The sequence below is a fragment of the Salmo trutta genome, chromosome 3 (assembly GCF_901001165.1).
Source record: "Salmo trutta chromosome 3, fSalTru1.1, whole genome shotgun sequence".
Taxonomy (NCBI): Eukaryota; Metazoa; Chordata; class Actinopteri; order Salmoniformes; family Salmonidae; genus Salmo; species Salmo trutta.
In genome coordinates this window covers 65,527,198-65,549,282 of record NC_042959.1, presented here as the reverse complement: position 1 = coordinate 65,549,282, position 22,085 = coordinate 65,527,198, and the positions used below count along the sequence as shown (strand labels likewise).

The following is a 22,085-nucleotide window of genomic DNA, read 5'->3' as shown; positions in this document are numbered from 1 at the left end:
TATTACTCTACACTAGTTATACTTATAGACATAGATACTGTAATAGTAGGAATATTACTCTACACTAGTTATACCTTATAGACATAGATACGTAATAGTAGGATATTACTCCCTACACTAGTTATACCTTATAGACATAGATACTGTAATAGTAGGATATTACTCTACACTAGTTATACCTTATAGACATAGATACTGTAATAGTAGGATATTACTCTACACTAGTTATACCTTATAGACATAGATACTGTAATAGTAGGATATTACTCTACACTAGTTATACCTTATAGACATAGATACTGTAATAGTAGAATCTTACTCTACACTAGTTATACCTTATAGACATAGATACTGTAATAGTAGAATCTTATTCTACACTAGTTATACCTTATAGACATAGATACTGTAATAGTAGGATATTACTCTACACTAGTTATACCTTATAGACATAGATACTGTAATAGTAGGATATTACTCTACACTAGTTATACCTTATAGACATAGATACTGTAATAGTAAGATATTACTCTACACTAGTTATACCTTATAGACATAGATACTGTAATAGTAGATATTACTCTACACTAGTTATACCTTATAGACATAGATACTGTAATAGTAGGAATTTACTCTACACTAGTTATACCTTATAGACATAGATACTGTAATAGTAGATCTTACTCTACACTAGTTATACCTTATAGACATAGACACTGTAATAGTAGAATATTACTCTACACTAGTTATACCTTATAGACATAGATACTGTAATAGTAGGATATTACTCTACACTAGTTATACCTTATAGACATAGATACTGTAATAGTAGGATATTACTCTACACTAGTTATACCTTATAGACATAGATACTGTAATAGTAGAATCTTACTCTACACTAGTTATACCTTATAGACATAGATACTGTAATAGTAGGAATCTTACTCTACACTAGTTATACCTTATAGACATAGATACTGTAGCCTTATACCTAGACCTAGATACTGTAATAGTAGGATATTACTCTACACTAGTTATACCTTATAGACATAGATACTGTAATAGTAGAATCTACTCTACACTAGTTATACCTTATAGACATAGATACTGTAATAGTAGAATCTTACTCTACACTAGTTATACCTTATAGACATAGATACTGTAATAGTAGGATATTACTCTACACTAGTTATACCTTATAGACATAGATACTGTAATAGTAGGATATTACTCTACACTAGTTATACCTTATAGACATAGATACTGTAATAGTAGGATATTACTCTACACTAGTTATACCTTATAGACATAGATACTGTAATAGTAGAATCTTACTCTACACTAGTTATACCTTATAGACATAGATACTGTAATAGTAGGATATTACTCTACACTAGTTATACCTTATAGACATAGATACTGTAATAGTAGAATCTTCCTCTACACTAGTTATACCTTATAGACATAGATACTGTAATAGTAGGATATTACTCTACACTAGTTATACCTTATAGACATAGATACTGTAATAGTAGGATATTACTCTACACTAGTTATACCTTATAGACATAGATATTGTAATAGTAGGATATTACTCTACACTAGTTATACCTTATAGACATAGATACTGTAATAGTAGGATATTACTCTACACTAGTTATACCTTATAGACATAGATACTGTAATAGTAGAATCTTACTCTACGCTAGTTATACCTTATAGACATAGATACTGTAATAGTAGAATCTTATTCTACACTAGTTATACCTTATAGACATAGATACTGTAATAGTAGGATATTACTCTACACTAGTTATACCTTATAGACATAGATACTGTAATAGTAGGATATTACTCTACACTAGTTATACCTTATAGACATAGATACTGTAATAGTAGGATATTACTCTACACTAGTTATACCTTATAGACATAGATACTGTAATAGTAGAATCTTACTCTACACTAGTTATACCTTATAGACATAGATACTGTAATAGTAGGATATTACTCTACACTAGTTATACCTTATAGACATAGATACTGTAATAGTAGAATCTTACTCTACACTAGTTATACCTTATAGACATAGATACTGTAATAGTAGGATATTACTCTACACTAGTTATACCTTATAGACATAGATACTGTAATAGTAGGATATTACTCTACACTAGTTATACCTTATAGACATAGATACTGTAATAGTAGGATATTACTCTACACTAGTTATACCTTTATAGTCATAGATACTGTAATAGTAGGATATTACTCTACAGATACTGTACCTTATAGACATAGATACTGTAATAGTAGAATCTTACTCTACACTAATTATACCTTATAGACATAGATACTGTAATAGTAGGATATTACTCTACACTAGTTATACCTTATAGACATAGATACTGTAATAGTAGGATATTACTCTACACTAGTTATACCTTATAGACATAGATACTGTAATAGTAGAATCTTATTCTACACTAGTTATACCTTATAGACATAGATACTGTAATAGTAGAATCTTACTCTACACTAGTTATACCTTATAGACATAGATACTGTAATAGTAGGATATTACTCTACACTAGTTATACCTTATAGACATAGATACTGTAATAGTAGAATCTTACTCTACACTAGTTATACCTTATAGACATAGATACTGTAATAGTAGGATATTACTCTACACTAGTTATACCTTATAGACATAGATACTGTAATAGTAGAATCTTACTCTACACTAGTTATACCTTATAGACATAGATACTGTAATAGTAGAATCTTACTCTACACTAGTTATACCTTATAGACATAGATACTGTAATAGTAGGATATTACTCTACACTAGTTATACCTTATAGACATAGATACTGTAATAGTAGGATATTACTCTACACTAGTTATACCTTATAGACATAGATACTGTAATAGTAGAATCTTACTCTACACTAGTTATACCTTATAGACATAGATACTGTAATAGTAGGATATTACTCTACACTAGTTATACCTTATAGACATAGATACTGTAATAGTAGGATATTACTCTACACTAGTTATACCTTATAGACATAGATACTGTAATAGTAGGATCTTACTCTACACTAGTTATACCTTATAGACATAGATACTGTAATAGTAGGATATTACTCTACACTAGTTATACCTTATAGACATAGATACTGTAATAGTAGGATATTACTCTACACTAGTTATACCTTATAGACATAGATACTGTAATAGTAGGATATTACTCTACACTAGTTATACCTTATAGACATAGATACTGTAATAGTAGAATCTTACTCTACACTAGTTATACCTTATAGACATAGATACTGTAATAGTAGGATATTACTCTACACTAGTTATACCTTATAGACATAGATACTGTAATAGTAGGATATTACTCTACACTAGTTATACCTTATAGACATAGATACTGTAATAGTAGGATATTACTCTACACTAGTTATACCTTTATAGTCATAGATACTGTAATAGTAGGATATTACTCTACACTAGTTATACCTTATAGACATAGATACTGTAATAGTAGGATATTACTCTACACTAGTTATACCTTTATAGTCATAGATACTGTAATAGTAGGATATTACTCTACACTAGTTATACCTTATAGACATAGATACTGTAATAGTAGAATCTTATTCTACACTAGTTATACCTTATAGACATAGATACTGTAATAGTAGGATATTACTCTACACTAGTTATACCTTATAGACATAGATACTGTAATAGTAGGATATTACTCTACACTAGTTATACCTTATAGATACTGTAATAGTAGAATCTTATTCTACACTAGTTATACCTTATAGACATAGATACTGTAATAGTAGAATCTTACTCTACACTAGTTATACCTTATAGACATAGATACTGTAATAGTAGGATATTACTCTACACTAGTTATACCTTATAGACATAGATACTGTAATAGTAGGATATTACTCTACACTAGTTATACCTTATAGACATAGATACTGTAATAGTAGGATATTACTCTACACTAGTTATACCTTATAGACATAGATACTGTAATAGTAGGATATTACTCTACACTAGTTATACCTTATAGACATAGATACTGTAATAGTAGGATATTACTCTACACTAGTTATACCTTATAGACATAGATACTGTAATAGTAGGATATTACTCTACACTAGTTATACCTTATAGATACTGTAATAGTAGAATCTTACTCCACACTAGTTATACCTTATAGACATAGATACTGTAATAGTAGGATATTACTCTACACTAGTTATACCTTATAGACATAGATACTGTAATAGTAGGATATTACTCTACACTAGTTATACCTTATAGACATAGATACTGTAATAGTAGGATATTACTCTACACTAGTTATACCTTATAGACATAGATACTGTAATAGTAGGATATTACTCTACACTAGTTATACCTTATAGACATAGATACTGTAATAGTAGGATATTACTCTACACTAGTTATACCTTATAGACATAGATACTGTAATAGTAGGATCTTACTCTACACTAGTTATACCTTATAGACATAGATACTGTAATAGTAGGATATTACTCTACACTAGTTATACCTTATAGACATAGATACTGTAATAGTAGAATCTTACTCTACACTAGTTATACCTTATAGACATAGATACTGTAATAGTAGGATATTACTCTACACTAGTTATACCTTATAGACATAGATACTGTAATAGTAGGATATTACTCTACACTAGTTATACCTTATAGACATAGATATTGTAATAGTAGGATATTACTCTACACTAGTTATACCTTATAGACATAGATACTGTAATAGTAGGATATTACTCTACACTAGTTATACCTTATAGACATAGATACTGTAATAGTAGAATCTTACTCTACACTAGTTATACCTTATAGACATAGATACTGTAATAGTAGAATCTTATTCTACACTAGTTATACCTTATAGACATAGATACTGTAATAGTAGGATATTACTCTACACTAGTTATACCTTATAGACATAGATACTGTAATAGTAGGATATTACTCTACACTAGTTATACCTTATAGACATAGATACTGTAATAGTAGGATATTACTCTACACTAGTTATACCTTATAGACATAGATACTGTAATAGTAGAATCTTATTCTACACTAGTTATACCTTATAGACATAGATACTGTAATAGTAGGATATTACTCTACACTAGTTATACCTTATAGACATAGATACTGTAATAGTAGAATCTTACTCTACACTAGTTATACCTTATAGACATAGATACTGTAATAGTAGGATATTACTCTACACTAGTTATACCTTATAGACATAGATACTGTAATAGTAGAATCTTACTCTACACTAGTTATACCTTATAGACATAGATACTGTAATAGTAGGATATTACTCTACACTAGTTATACCTTATAGACATAGATATTGTAATAGTAGGATATTACTCTACACTAGTTATACCTTATAGACATAGATACTGTAATAGTAGGATATTACTCTACACTAGTTATACCTTATAGACATAGATACTGTAATAGTAGAATCTTACTCTACGCTAGTTATACCTTATAGACATAGATACTGTAATAGTAGAATCTTATTCTACACTAGTTATACCTTATAGACATAGATACTGTAATAGTAGGATATTACTCTACACTAGTTATACCTTATAGACATAGATACTGTAATAGTAGGATATTACTCTACACTAGTTATACCTTATAGACATAGATACTGTAATAGTAGGATATTACTCTACACTAGTTATACCTTATAGACATAGATACTGTAATAGTAGAATCTTACTCTACACTAGTTATACCTTATAGACATAGATACTGTAATAGTAGGATATTACTCTACACTAGTTATACCTTATAGACATAGATACTGTAATAGTAGAATCTTACTCTACACTAGTTATACCTTATAGACATAGATACTGTAATAGTAGGATATTACTCTACACTAGTTATACCTTATAGACATAGATACTGTAATAGTAGAATCTTACTCTACACTAGTTATACCTTATAGACATAGATACTGTAATAGTAGGATATTACTCTACACTAGTTATACCTTATAGACATAGATACTGTAATAGTAGAATCTTACTCTACACTAGTTATACCTTATAGACATAGATACTGTAATAGTAGAATCTTACTCTACACTAGTTATACCTTATAGACATAGATACTGTAATAGTAGAATCTTACTCTACACTAGTTATACCTTATAGACATAGATACTGTAATAGTAGGATATTACTCTACACTAGTTATACCTTATAGACATAGATACTGTAATAGTAGAATCTTACTCTACACTAGTTATACCTTATAGACATAGATACTGTAATAGTAGGATATTACTCTACACTAGTTATACCTTATAGACATAGATACTGTAATAGTAGGATATTACTCTACACTAGTTATACCTTATAGACATAGATACTGTAATAGTAGAATATTACTCTACACTAGTTATACCTTATAGACATAGATACTGTAATAGTAGGATATTACTCTACACTAGTTATACCTTATAGACATAGATACTGTAATAGTAGGATATTACTCTACACTAGTTATACCTTATAGACATAGATACTGTAATAGTAGAATCTTACTCTACACTAGTTATACCTTATAGACATAGATACTGTAATAGTAGAATATTACTCTACACTAGTTATACCTTATAGACATAGATACTGTAATAGTAGGATATTACTCTACACTAGTTATACCTTATAGACATAGATACTGTAATAGTAGGATATTACTCTACACTAGTTATACCTTATAGACATAGATACTGTAATAGTAGAATCTTACTCTACACTAGTTATACCTTATAGACATAGATACTGTAATAGTAGGATATTACTCTACACTAGTTATACCTTATAGACATAGATACTGTAATAGTAGGATATTACTCTACACTAGTTATACCTTATAGACATAGATACTGTAATAGTAGGATATTACTCTACACTAGTTATACCTTTATAGTCATAGATACTGTAATAGTAGGATATTACTCTACACTAGTTATACCTTATAGACATAGATACTGTAATAGTAGGATATTACTCTACACTAGTTATACCTTATAGACATAGATACTGTAATAGTAGGATATTACTCTACACTAGTTATACCTTATAGACATAGATACTGTAATAGTAGAATCTTACTCTACACTAGTTATACCTTATAGACATAGATACTGTAATAGTAGGATATTACTCTACACTAGTTATACCTTATAGACATAGATACTGTAATAGTAGGATATTACTCTACACTAGTTATACCTTATAGACATAGATACTGTAATAGTAGAATCTTACTCTACACTAGTTATACCTTATAGACATAGATACTGTAATAGTAGGATATTACTCTACACTAGTTATACCTTATAGACATAGATACTGTAATAGTAGGATATTACTCTACACTAGTTATACCTTATAGACATAGATACTGTAATAGTAGGATATTACTCTACACTAGTTATACCTTATAGACATAGATACTGTAATAGTAGAATCTTATTCTACACTAGTTATACCTTATAGACATAGATACTGTAATAGTAGGATATTACTCTACACTAGTTATACCTTATAGACATAGATACTGTAATAGTAGGATATTACTCTACACTAGTTATACCTTATAGACATAGATACTGTAATAGTAGGATATTACTCTACACTAGTTATACCTTTATAGTCATAGATACTGTAATAGTAGGATATTACTCTACACTAGTTATACCTTATAGACATAGATACTGTAATAGTAGGATATTACTCTACACTAGTTATACCTTTATAGTCATAGATACTGTAATAGTAGGATATTACTCTACACTAGTTATACCTTATAGACATAGATACTGTAATAGTAGAATCTTATTCTACACTAGTTATACCTTATAGACATAGATACTGTAATAGTAGGATATTACTCTACACTAGTTATACCTTATAGACATAGATACTGTAATAGTAGGATATTACTCTACACTAGTTATACCTTATAGATACTGTAATAGTAGAATCTTATTCTACACTAGTTATACCTTATAGACATAGATACTGTAATAGTAGAATCTTACTCTACACTAGTTATACCTTATAGACATAGATACTGTAATAGTAGGATATTACTCTACACTAGTTATACCTTATAGACATAGATACTGTAATAGTAGGATATTACTCTACACTAGTTATACCTTATAGACATAGATACTGTAATAGTAGGATATTACTCTACACTAGTTATACCTTATAGACATAGATACTGTAATAGTAGAATATTACTCTACACTAGTTATACCTTATAGACATAGATACTGTAATAGTAGGATATTACTCTACACTAGTTATACCTTATAGACATAGATACTGTAATAGTAGGATATTACTCTACACTAGTTATACCTTATAGATACTGTAATAGTAGAATCTTACTCCACACTAGTTATACCTTATAGACATAGATACTGTAATAGTAGGATATTACTCTACACTAGTTATACCTTATAGACATAGATACTGTAATAGTAGGATATTACTCTACACTAGTTATACCTTATAGACATAGATACTGTAATAGTAGGATATTACTCTACACTAGTTATACCTTATAGACATAGATACTGTAATAGTAGGATATTACTCTACACTAGTTATACCTTATAGACATAGATACTGTAATAGTAGGATATTACTCTACACTAGTTATACCTTATAGACATAGATACTGTAATAGTAGAATCTTACTCTACACTAGTTATACCTTATAGACATAGATACTGTAATAGTAGGATATTACTCTACACTAGTTATACCTTATAGACATAGATACTGTAATAGTAGAATCTTACTCTACACTAGTTATACCTTATAGACATAGATACTGTAATAGTAGGATATTACTCTACACTAGTTATACCTTATAGACATAGATACTGTAATAGTAGGATATTACTCTACACTAGTTATACCTTATAGACATAGATATTGTAATAGTAGGATATTACTCTACACTAGTTATACCTTATAGACATAGATACTGTAATAGTAGGATATTACTCTACACTAGTTATACCTTATAGACATAGATACTGTAATAGTAGAATCTTACTCTACACTAGTTATACCTTATAGACATAGATACTGTAATAGTAGAATCTTATTCTACACTAGTTATACCTTATAGACATAGATACTGTAATAGTAGGATATTACTCTACACTAGTTATACCTTATAGACATAGATACTGTAATAGTAGGATATTACTCTACACTAGTTATACCTTATAGACATAGATACTGTAATAGTAGGATATTACTCTACACTAGTTATACCTTATAGACATAGATACTGTAATAGTAGAATCTTACTCTACACTAGTTATACCTTATAGACATAGATACTGTAATAGTAGGATATTACTCTACACTAGTTATACCTTATAGACATAGATACTGTAATAGTAGAATCTTACTCTACACTAGTTATACCTTATAGACATAGATACTGTAATAGTAGGATATTACTCTACACTAGTTATACCTTATAGACATAGATACTGTAATAGTAGAATCTTACTCTACACTAGTTATACCTTATAGACATAGATACTGTAATAGTAGAATCTTACTCTACACTAGTTATACCTTATAGACATAGATACTGTAATAGTAGAATCTTACTCTACACTAGTTATACCTTATAGACATAGATACTGTAATAGTAGAATCTTACTCTACACTAGTTATACCTTATAGACATAGATACTGTAATAGTAGGATATTACTCTACACTAGTTATACCTTATAGACATAGATACTGTAATAGTAGAATCTTACTCTACACTAGTTATACCTTATAGACATAGATACTGTAATAGTAGAATCTTACTCTACACTAGTTATACCTTATAGACATAGATACTGTAATAGTAGAATATTACTCTACACTAGTTATACCTTATAGACATAGATACTGTAATAGTAGGATATTACTCTACACTAGTTATACCTTATAGACATAGATACTGTAATAGTAGGATATTACTCTACACTAGTTATACCTTATAGACATAGATACTGTAATAGTAGAATCTTACTCTACACTAGTTATACCTTATAGACATAGATACTGTAATAGTAGGATATTACTCTACACTAGTTATACCTTATAGACATAGATACTGTAATAGTAGAATCTTACTCTACACTAGTTATACCTTATAGACATAGATACTGTAATAGTAGGATATTACTCTACACTAGTTATACCTTATAGACATAGATACTGTAATAGTAGGATATTACTCTACACTAGTTATACCTTATAGACATAGATATTGTAATAGTAGGATATTACTCTACACTAGTTATACCTTATAGACATAGATACTGTAATAGTAGGATATTACTCTACACTAGTTATACCTTATAGACATAGATACTGTAATAGTAGAATCTTACTCTACGCTAGTTATACCTTATAGACATAGATACTGTAATAGTAGAATCTTATTCTACACTAGTTATACCTTATAGACATAGATACTGTAATAGTAGGATATTACTCTACACTAGTTATACCTTATAGACATAGATACTGTAATAGTAGGATATTACTCTACACTAGTTATACCTTATAGACATAGATACTGTAATAGTAGGATATTACTCTACACTAGTTATACCTTATAGACATAGATACTGTAATAGTAGAATCTTACTCTACACTAGTTATACCTTATAGACATAGATACTGTAATAGTAGGATATTACTCTACACTAGTTATACCTTATAGACATAGATACTGTAATAGTAGAATCTTACTCTACACTAGTTATACCTTATAGACATAGATACTGTAATAGTAGGATATTACTCTACACTAGTTATACCTTATAGACATAGATACTGTAATAGTAGAATCTTACTCTACACTAGTTATACCTTATAGACATAGATACTGTAATAGTAGAATATTACTCTACACTAGTTATACCTTATAGACATAGATACTGTAATAGTAGAATCTTACTCTACACTAGTTATACCTTATAGACATAGATACTGTAATAGTAGAATCTTACTCTACACTAGTTATACCTTATAGACATAGATACTGTAATAGTAGAATCTTACTCTACACTAGTTATACCTTATAGACATAGATACTGTAATAGTAGGATATTACTCTACACTAGTTATACCTTATAGACATAGATACTGTAATAGTAGAATCTTACTCTACACTAGTTATACCTTATAGACATAGATACTGTAATAGTAGAATCTTACTCTACACTAGTTATACCTTATAGACATAGATACTGTAATAGTAGGATATTACTCTACACTAGTTATACCTTATAGACATAGATACTGTAATAGTAGAATATTACTCTACACTAGTTATACCTTATAGACATAGATACTGTAATAGTAGGATATTACTCTACACTAGTTATACCTTATAGACATAGATACTGTAATAGTAGGATATTACTCTACACTAGTTATACCTTATAGACATAGATACTGTAATAGTAGAATCTTACTCTACACTAGTTATACCTTATAGACATAGATACTGTAATAGTAGGATATTACTCTACACTAGTTATACCTTATAGACATAGATACTGTAATAGTAGGATATTACTCTACACTAGTTATACCTTATAGACATAGATACTGTAATAGTAGGATATTACTCTACACTAGTTATACCTTATAGACATAGATACTGTAATAGTAGAATCTTATTCTACACTAGTTATACCTTATAGACATAGATACTGTAATAGTAGAATCTTACTCTACACTAGTTATACCTTATAGACATAGATACTGTAATAGTAGAATCTTACTCCACACTAGTTATACCTTATAGACATAGATACTGTAATAGTAGGATATTACTCTACACTAGTTATACCTTATAGACATAGATACTGTAATAGTAGGATATTACTCTACACTAGTTATACCTTATAGACATAGATACTGTAATAGTAGGATATTACTCTACACTAGTTATACCTTATAGACATAGATACTGTAATAGTAGAATCTTATTCTACACTAGTTATACCTTATAGACATAGATACTGTAATAGTAGGATATTACTCTACACTAGTTATACCTTATAGACATAGATACTGTAATAGTAGGATATTACTCTACACTAGTTATACCTTATAGACATAGATACTGTAATAGTAGGATATTACTCTACACTAGTTATACCTTATAGACATAGATACTGTAATAGTAGGATATTACTCTACACTAGTTATACCTTATAGACATAGATACTGTAATAGTAGAATCTTACTCTACACTAGTTATACCTTATAGACATAGATACTGTAATAGTAGGATATTACTCTACACTAGTTATACCTTATAGACATAGATACTGTAATAGTAGGATATTACTCTACACTAGTTATACCTTATAGACATAGATACTGTAATAGTAGGATATTACTCTACACTAGTTATACCTTATAGACATAGATACTGTAATAGTAGGATATTACTCTACACTAGTTATACCTTATAGACATAGATACTGTAATAGTAGGATATTACTCTACACTAGTTATACCTTATAGACATAGATACTGTAATAGTAGGATATTACTCTACACTAGTTATACCTTATAGACATAGATACTGTAATAGTAGGATATTACTCTACACTAGTTATTACATTCACATTTAAGTCATTTAGCAGACGCTCTTATCCAGAGCGACTTACAAATTGGTGCATTCACCTTATGATATCCCGTGGAACAACCACTTTACAATAGTGCATCTAAATCTTTTAAGGGGGGGGGGATTAGAAGGATTACTTTATCCTATCCTAGGTATTCCTTAAGAGGTGGGGTTTCAGGTGTCTCCGGAAGGTGGTGATTGACTCCACTGTCCTGGCGTCGTGGAGTCAATCACCAGTTATACCTTATAGACGTAGATACTGTAATAGTATAATCTTACTCTACACTAGTTATACCTTATAGATACTGTAATAGTAGAATCTTACTCTACAGATACTGTACCTTATAGACATAGATACTGTAATAGTAGGATATTACTCTACACTAGTTATACCTTATAGACATAGATACTGTAATAGTAGGATATTACTCTACAGATACTGTACCTTATAGACATAGATACTGTAATAGTAGGATATTACTCTACACTAGTTATACCTTATAGACATAGATACTGTAATAGTAGGATATTACTCTACAGATACTGTACCTTATAGACATAGATACTGTAATAGTAGAATCTTACTCTACAGATACTGTACCTTATAGACATGGATACTGTAATAGTAGAATCTTACTCTACAGATACTGTACCTTATAGACATGGATACTGTAATAGTAGAATCTTACTCTACAGATACTGTACCTTATAGACATGGATACTGTAATAGTAGAATCTTACTCTACAGATACTGTACCTTATAGACATGGATACTGTAATAGTAGAATCTTACTCTACTGATGCTGTACCTTATAGACATAGATACTGTAATAGTAGAATCTTACTCTACTGATGCTGTACCTTATAGACATGGATACTGTAATAGTAGAATCTTACTCTACTTATGCTGTACCTTATAGACATAGATACTGTAATAGTAGGATCCTTTCATCTATTCTTCACTAGTTATTCCTTATACATGTGTCCCTCCCTCTCTCCGGCCATCCAGGTGGAGTGTGATATGTGTGGTCATTGCTGTATGACCCAGGAGAGTCTGGACCTCCATCGGCTCTCCCATACGGGTCAGACCCCCCTGCGCTGCCCTCTGTCCCCCTGCAGGCGGCGCTTCGCCTCCAGCTCTGCCCTGGGGGAGCACATTGTGGCCCACTGCCAGGGGACTCTGGGGAAGGGCCGCGGCTCCAAGAGGTTCCACTGCCAGATCTGTGGGAAGGACTTTGCCTACACCTCCACCTTCAACGTCCACATGAGGATCCACACCGATGAGAGGCCCTTCGAGGTAAGGGGGTGGGGAGGTGGAGATGATTGATTGATTGTTTGTGTGTGTGTGTGTGTGCGTGGTGGGTTATCTACTGCACACGACTGACGTTCCTTATGGTGTGTCTTGTTCTGAAGTGATTTAAAACACAGTCTACTACAAGGGATCAATTAGATTGTCACATTTTTTAGCAGAAGCAGAAAAGGCCGTCCAGACTTTGGTCGTGGTTCTGCCTGTGGTTACTTTTATTATTATTTCATTCACTTCTCACTTCCCCCCTGCTGCTCCCCCAATGGACATTCACCCTGCCCCACCCCCCAATGGAAATGTATCATTGTTACAGTTGTAAATATGGATACTAATAAACTCATCTAATCATCTCATCTAAAAAATAAAAGCTGTGGTTGTGGTCACCCCAGTGTATTATGCCCGCTGGTGTCCTCCCTCCCTCTACACTTCCTATGATTAATGAGTGGGGCTGAGTTAGAGCCTACCATCTCCCCTCTGTGTTACTATTCTGGGACCCAGCGCCACTGGGCACCGCCCGGAAAGGCAGGAAGGCCCTAAACACAGGACCAACCAGCCTCTCTGTTCACTGTGGCACAATTTGTGGTAGAACAGCCCCAGGCTTCTATAGTTCAATAAAATGTAATCAAAGCTGTAAAGGTATTGGTGAGAATGTCCCTCTGGTTCTACTAATGGTAGGCGTTGTCTCTGTGGTCATTCAGTATGGCAGACAGGCAGGTAACACTGCTGTGTGGAAAAAGATGAATGTCCTTCAGTAGTAGTGCAGCTCTGTTCTGTCAGCTTCTTTTTTTCTTTTTAGTCCCCTGTGTCCCTCTTTCTGTTCTTTATCTCTACTTACCATTGTCCTCTGCCCTCCCTAGATCTCTCTCGCTCTCTCTCTTCTCACCCATTGTTTTTCTACCCCTCCTATTCTTCTCCATCTTCAGCCAGAAGTGCTGTGTCTACAAATTTGGAGAAGTGTTTCAGAAAATATTTTTCAGTTTTCAAGATATGAAATCTATGAATTTGAATGTCCGCTCTTCTCCTCTTGTCCTTGTTCTCTCATTATGTTTTCCGATCCTACCCATCCTTCTCCCCGCCACTCTTCTTCCTCCTCTTCAACTTCTCCTCCCTCTTTCTTTCCGTTCACTCTCTGCCTCTCTTCACTCTCTCCTCTCCTCCTTTCTTCACTCTTTCCCCTCCTCCCACTCTCTGCCCTGTCTCTCCCCCACATGTCCCCTCCTCCTCCTCTCTCAGTGTTCTACGTGTGGGAAGAGTTTCCGCCAGCTGCCCCACCTCAAGGACCATGAGCGTATCCACAGCGGCCTGCGGCCCTTCTGCTGCTGGGTGTGTGGTAAAGCCTTCAGTGTGGCCGGCCGTCTTACTGAGCACGCCCGCATCCACAGCGGAGAGACGCCCTACACCTGCCATCACTGCCCCTCAGCCTTCCGCTCACGCTCCAACCTCGACAAACACATCCGTCTCCACGATGACGGAACGGGTGGAACCACGGCCAACGACGCAGAGGCGGAAGATGCGAGGGTGCTCTTGTCTACAGGGTCGGGTGGCGAGGGGGAGTCGGCGGTGCAGACCATTCTGCTGGTCCAGGCGGATGGAACCACAGAGGGGGTGATGGTGCCGGCCGTGCCCGTCTCAGAGCACTCCTCTGGGGCTATGTTCTCTGGGCAGGCTGGGTCCTCCCAGGTGGTGTTCTTGGGTGGTCAGGCCATCTCTGTCCCCTCCCTGTCAGCCATCATGGAGGGACATGAGATCCCCTCGGTCACTGTGGTAGAGGGACAGGACGTACCACACACCATAGAGTTCATCCTAGAGGAGACCATCTCATAGAGGAGACTGCAGAGGAGGAAGAGGGTAGAAAGGAGATGGTTTGTGATAGAATGTATTAGAGACTGAGACAGAGTTCGACTGAAAGATGGTAGGATTTTCAGTTAGTAAAGGTGAAATAAAAAATAAATAGTGTTGAGTTAAATCAAGATGTATAGTTTTTGCTGTTTCCTCAGTGCCGGGGCTATTCTTGTTAAATGGTCCGAAATATTGTTTCATTTACTTGAATGATCTACATATGAATTGATTTTGACAGAGTTTAGTGAAGGATTGGGTGTGTGGCCCTTAAGCTTTGAGAGATGCTTCTTAGTTTGGAAGAGCAGAATTGATTTTAAATGTTGAAATCGTACAGCGAAGCCAGTGAAGCAAGCAGCAGTTGTATGGTAAAGCATTTATCCTGTTTACAATGAGAAGTTGAAGGAAAAGCTGATTGTAAAAGTGTTCCCAGAGTGTGTACCGTCAATATTATTTAGAGTGAGTTTTATCAGGGTTGGACTTGAGTCGCCCATAAAATGTCCTCTGTTTTCTTTTTAATAAAAGGCTTCAGCTTTCACCGTTTCTCCAACGCTTCTATAATTTTATAAGGAGGATGACATATGGTCCTCACCATGAAACATCTCACACATCAGATAGGATGACCTTTATGGACCCCACTGTAAATCCACAACGCTCTCGCTTGACATCATCAATATGGACTTTCTGACACAGGTACCCACCGAGTCACAGAGGCAGAGCTCAGGAGGGCAGCAATATGAGATGTCCCCATACAAGTCATGTAATTACCCAGGATATTTGTTTCAATGTTTGTCACTGTGTGTTGACGTATATAGATTTAACAGTAATGTTAATATAATGTCTATGACATAAATATGAATAGATGAAGTTAATATTGTAATTCCATATGATAGGGAAGGAGAGGATTTATGATGATCTCAGCTGAATGAGGAAGTACACATCATATTGCTGTATCATTATGCTATAGTGGATAGCTAGATATCAAAAATAATGATCTAATTTGTGTTTAAATGGAAAAAGGCTTGATGTGCCAGAACTTTTCCAGTGCTGCAGCAGCTCATAATCGTAATCTAAAGCGCCGTTTATGACTGTTGCACACCCAGCGAAGGCTGACTGGAGCGTTTTCACACACAGACACTCTGTCTTGATTTGTTTTCATGACATGAAATGAGAAATGCTGGTGATTGTGCTGCAGATGGAGAGAGAAATTGCCTCCATTTTAGCATAGGAGCCTAGCATGGAAACTTTTTTTTCATACTTTCATGGGAAGAAAACGTCTTCATAAAATTTAACAGACCCTCAATAAGGTGAGATGAGAACCAGCCGTCTTTTCAGAGAACAGTGAGGTCCGCAAGTATTTGGACAGTGACACATTTTGGTTGTTTTAGCTCTGTAAATCCAGCACATAGGATTTGAAAGCGTTTGCTAAAAGACTCAAATATAAACAAGCTAACCTCCCCTGTTATTGGTGAGAGGTTAGCATGTCTTGGGGATATGATCTTTGTGCATCTGTAACTTTCTCACTAATCATTATTCCTTTTTCATTCAGGCTTATCCGTAATCATGGTAGCATACACATTCATGAAAAAGTGTTTAGAAACATATTGTATTCTTAAATTGACTGGAAAATCACAGCACATTATTTATCATTCATTTCTATTGGGCACAAAATAATCTGAAATACAACCAAAACAACTGCAAATGCATCCAACACGTTTGTAGAGTCACAAGCTACACAATTTGTCCAAATCCTTTTCCTTCCTTAAAATGGGGGGACTATGTACAAAAAGTGCTGTTCTTTCTAAACGGTTCACCCGATATGGATGAATACGCTCAAATTAAAGCTGACAGTCTGCACTTTAACATCATTGGCATTGTGTCATGTCAAATCCAAAGTGCTGGAGTACAGAGCCAAAACATGTCGCTGTCCCAATACTTTTGGAGCTCACTGTATGTGACCCAACTGGAGGATGGCTAAAAACATTGTTTCATTACCATAAACAGGGGGGCTAAATTTAGTTAGAATTTATTGTCACACATCTATCACTGACTAAAGAGATGAGACTCGACAGTCTGAACTTTAACCTCCTAGTCATTGTATAATTTCAACAACAAAAAACGTATCACTGTCCAAATACTTTTGGAGCTCACTGTATTTCCCACCAACCTCCAGTATAGATGAATGCACATACATGTACATTGCCATTCATCAATGCATCTCCAGCAGACTAAGTAGCCTTGTATCATAGCATGGTCATCTCTACTGTGTCTCTAGTCATTTAGTAGATGGTAGATGTTCTTGGCATATGTTCTATACTGTATGTTGAAGGTATAATGATGAGAGTACTGCGCTCTGAGAGAAGGTCTACTAAATCATACTGGCCTGTGGATGTATTGGGACCGAGGCCATTAGTTATGTGCCTATAGAGACAGTCCTCTTTCCTCTGTACTGTACCATACTTCTATAGCTTTTCCTTTTTTTGCCCCCTCCCGATTATTTCTTTCTAGGATGGAGGTTATAGTAGTGAGGAGTGGTTCTTTGTTTGCTGTTTGTTTTGTTACTACAGTTTACTAATGTAAATGTTACTTCATGGTTTATAGTTCGATTATAACCAGACCGTCAAATCAAATTTCACCTAAATATCACAGTAGAAGAGATGGAGACCCGCACTCCAAAACTGAGGCTTGAATGCAAAATAAAGATGTTTATTAAAACATCATGGTGGCCAAAAAATGCAAGAAATTGCATAAATGAAAGGTGAAACGCAACATTTTGTCCTCAGGGCATCACAAACACTGGACGGACTGCATTTGTTTTGGGGAGATTATTAGCATCCTTATTAGCATCCTTCTACTGCAGTGGGCTAAACCAGGGTCACACAGAGTATATGTTGTTCTTAAACAAATCTACTGCAGTGGGCTAAACCAGGGTCACACAGAGTATATCTTGTTCTTAAACAAATCTACTGCAGTGGGCTAAACCATGGTCACACAGAGTATATCTTGTTCTTAAACAAATCTACTGCAGTGGGCTAAACCAGGGTCACACAGAGTATATCTTGGTAGTGTTAAACATATCTACTGCAGTGGGCTAAACCAGGGTCACACAGAGTATATGTTGTTCTTAAACAAATCTACTGCAGTGGGCTAAACCAGGGTCACACAGAGTATATCTTGTTCTTAAACAAATCTACTGCAGTGGGCTAAACCAGGGTCACACAGAGTATATCTTGTTCTTAAACAAATCTACTGCAGTGGGCTAAACCAGGGTTACACAGAGTATGTCTTGTTCTTAAACAAATCTACTGCAGTGGGCTAAACCAGGGTCACACAGAGTATATCTTGGTAGTGTTAAACAAATCTACTGCAGTGGGCTAAACCAGGGTCACACAGAGTATGTCTTGGTAGTGTTAAACAAATCTACTGCAGTGGGCTAAACCAGGGTCACACAGAGTATATCTTGATAGTGTTAAACAAATCTACTGCAGTGGGCTAAACCAGGGTCACACAGAGTATATCTTGTTCTTAAACAAATCTACTGCAGTGGGCTAAACCAGGGTCACACAGAGTATATCTTGTTCTTAAACAAATCTATTGCAGTGGGCTAAACCATGGTCACACAGAGTATATCTTGTTCTTAAACAAATCTACTGCAGTGGGCTAAACCAGGATCACACAGAGTATGTCTTGTTCTTAAACAAATCTACTGCAGTGGGCTAAACCAGGGTCACACAGAGTATATCTTGTTCTTAAACAAATCTACTGCAGTGGGCTAAACCAGGGTCACACAGAGTATATCTTGTTCTTAAACAAATCTACTGCAGTGGGCTGAACCAGGGTCACACAGAGTATATCTTGTTCTTAAACAAATCTACTGCAGTGTGCTAAACCAGGGTCACACAGAGTATATCTTGGTAGTGTTAAACAAATCTACTGCAGTGGGCTAAACCAGGGTCACACAGAGTATGTCTTGTTCTTAAACAAATCTACTGCAGTGGGCTAAACCAGGGTCACACAGAGTATGTCTTGTTCTTAAACAAATCTACTGCAGTGGGCTAAACCAGGGTCACACAGAGTATATCTTGGTAGTGTTAAACATATCTACTGCAGTGGGCTAAACCAGGGTCACACAGAGTATGTCTTGTTCTTAAACAAATCTACTTTGAAACAGAAGTATACACCTTACACACATGGCTATTGGCTTAAAAAAGAACACCTTTCAGATGTAGAGTTGAAATGTTTTCCATTTTGAGTTTACATGCTAATATGACATTTTATATACATCACAGTATACTGAAATATAACAACAGTTTGATATAGAAACACCAGATTTACATTGATTTAAAAAAACAAATCTTTATTAATGATGAAATTATGAAAAATATTAAGATAATTCCACCCATGAGGACAAAGAGGGTGCTTTTGGTCATTGATTGCAGGAAAGGGATACTGTTGTTCTAGTGAGGAGTGAATGTGACAGCACCTATTGAGTATCTACCCTAGAATTCTCAGCTATGTTTCATCCATAAACACTAGAAATACCTGACCCTCAGCGATAATGTGCCTATTCAGCGCTGGGCCTGAACCTGCTGACATCTCAGGTGGAGAGCGAGGGGAGCGGCCCCTGGGTTTGGGGTTTAGCACTGGGGACAGATATAGTAAGATAGTATTCACCCTGGGTAAATAGAGAAGAGGTAGCCTCTAGTTAGGTGATGTGATGTTATCTTTGTTAAGGACGTAAGTGCATCATTGTCGGCATCTTTGCTGTTATTGCATTGAAGACATTGACATGATTATGTATTATCCCATATGATGTACTGTAGAGCCAGTGTATCACATCTAGAATATTGCTGTAGTGATTTTACAACCGAGAATGTTTAAAAACCTTTTTTATTTCATTATCTTGGGTTCCCTCATCAATTCCTGACTGTGAATGGCGTTAATGAGTGTCATGATGATAAATGAATGTCACTAAGGTAAATGAAGTTTACCCACGACATTAGAATGATATCATTAATCAATCAATCACTGTGAAATAGAACACATTATTAGATCAGAATTTGAATTAGAACAGGATTCTGCCTGTGAGTTGAATAGTCTAATTAGAATTCCATTCAGTCACGTATAGACTGATGAATTAAGTATGAGTTCTTGGCCTGTTGGTGATGAGTTCATATGCTGTAATAATAACTACAGTATAGTTCTCATTACTCCACAATGCCTAAGTCTGGGTAGGAAGTCATATTTCTGTCAACATGCTGCCTGCAGTCTTTAGTATTTTTGGGTGACTACACACCCCGCACAGTGTTTCCTGATTCATCTGATTTCTCTGCTCCTTTATTATGAAATATCTTATTATAATTGACCTATTTAACTAATGTTATACACATTTATCATCTGACATGCTTCCTTTTTTTACATTTACCTCTGTTTTCTCTCTCTCTCATGCTCTCCTTCCTTTTCTCCTGCTCTCTCTTTCTCCCCCTCTTTCTCTCTCCCCTCTTTCTTTCTCTCTCTTTCTCTCCCCCTCTTTCTCTCTCTCTCCCCCCTCTGTCTTTCTCTCGCTTTCTCTCTCCCCTTCTTTCTTTCTTTTTCTCTCTCTCTCTTTCTCTCCCCCTCTTTCTTTCTCTCCCCCTCTTTCTTTCTCTCTCCCCCTCTTTCTTTCTCTCTCCCCCTCTTTCTCTCTCCCCCTCTTTCTTTCTCCCCCTCTCTTTCTTTCTTTCTCCTCTTGTCTTTCTCTTTCTCTATTCTCCCTGTCTCTCTCTTTGCTGAGGTGGCGGTACCTGCTGTGACTTTGACAAAGTAGTCTCCTTGTGTGTGTTTGTGTGTGTGTGTTCATATTCACCCTCTGTCTGACTAGGACGCTTGTGTGAGTAAAAAATAAACAGTGTTTAAGGTGTCTTTCTCGGACTTGAGTGTATGTCTATGCCCTGTATGTGTGTGTATGTGTATTTGTGCTGCAGTGTGTGTGTGTATTTGTATGCGTGACTGCACTGTGTGTGTGTGTGTGTGTGTGTGTGTGTGTGTGTGTGTGTGTGTGTGTGTGTGTGTGTGTGTGTGTGTGTGTGTGTGTGTGTGTGTGTGTGTGTGTGTGTGTGTTCTGCAGCGTACGAGC

The 22,085-nt window shown here is 34.3% G+C and overlaps 1 protein-coding gene across 3 annotated transcripts in view; it reads left to right on the top strand.

The window, feature by feature from the left end:
* LOC115184199 (zinc finger protein 629) overlaps positions 1-16,508 on the top strand; it is a 51,301-nt gene extending 34,793 nt beyond the window's left edge. For all 3 annotated transcript variants that reach the window (XM_029745238.1, XM_029745229.1, XM_029745224.1), the window contains 2 exons: positions 13,838-14,125; positions 15,368-16,508. In XM_029745238.1, coding sequence (XP_029601098.1) covers positions 13,838-14,125; positions 15,368-15,958 — 879 coding nt within the window. In that variant the 3' untranslated portion in view covers positions 15,959-16,508. The remainder of the gene's footprint in view (positions 1-13,837; positions 14,126-15,367) is intronic.
* Positions 16,509-22,085: the final 5,577 nt, after the last annotated feature.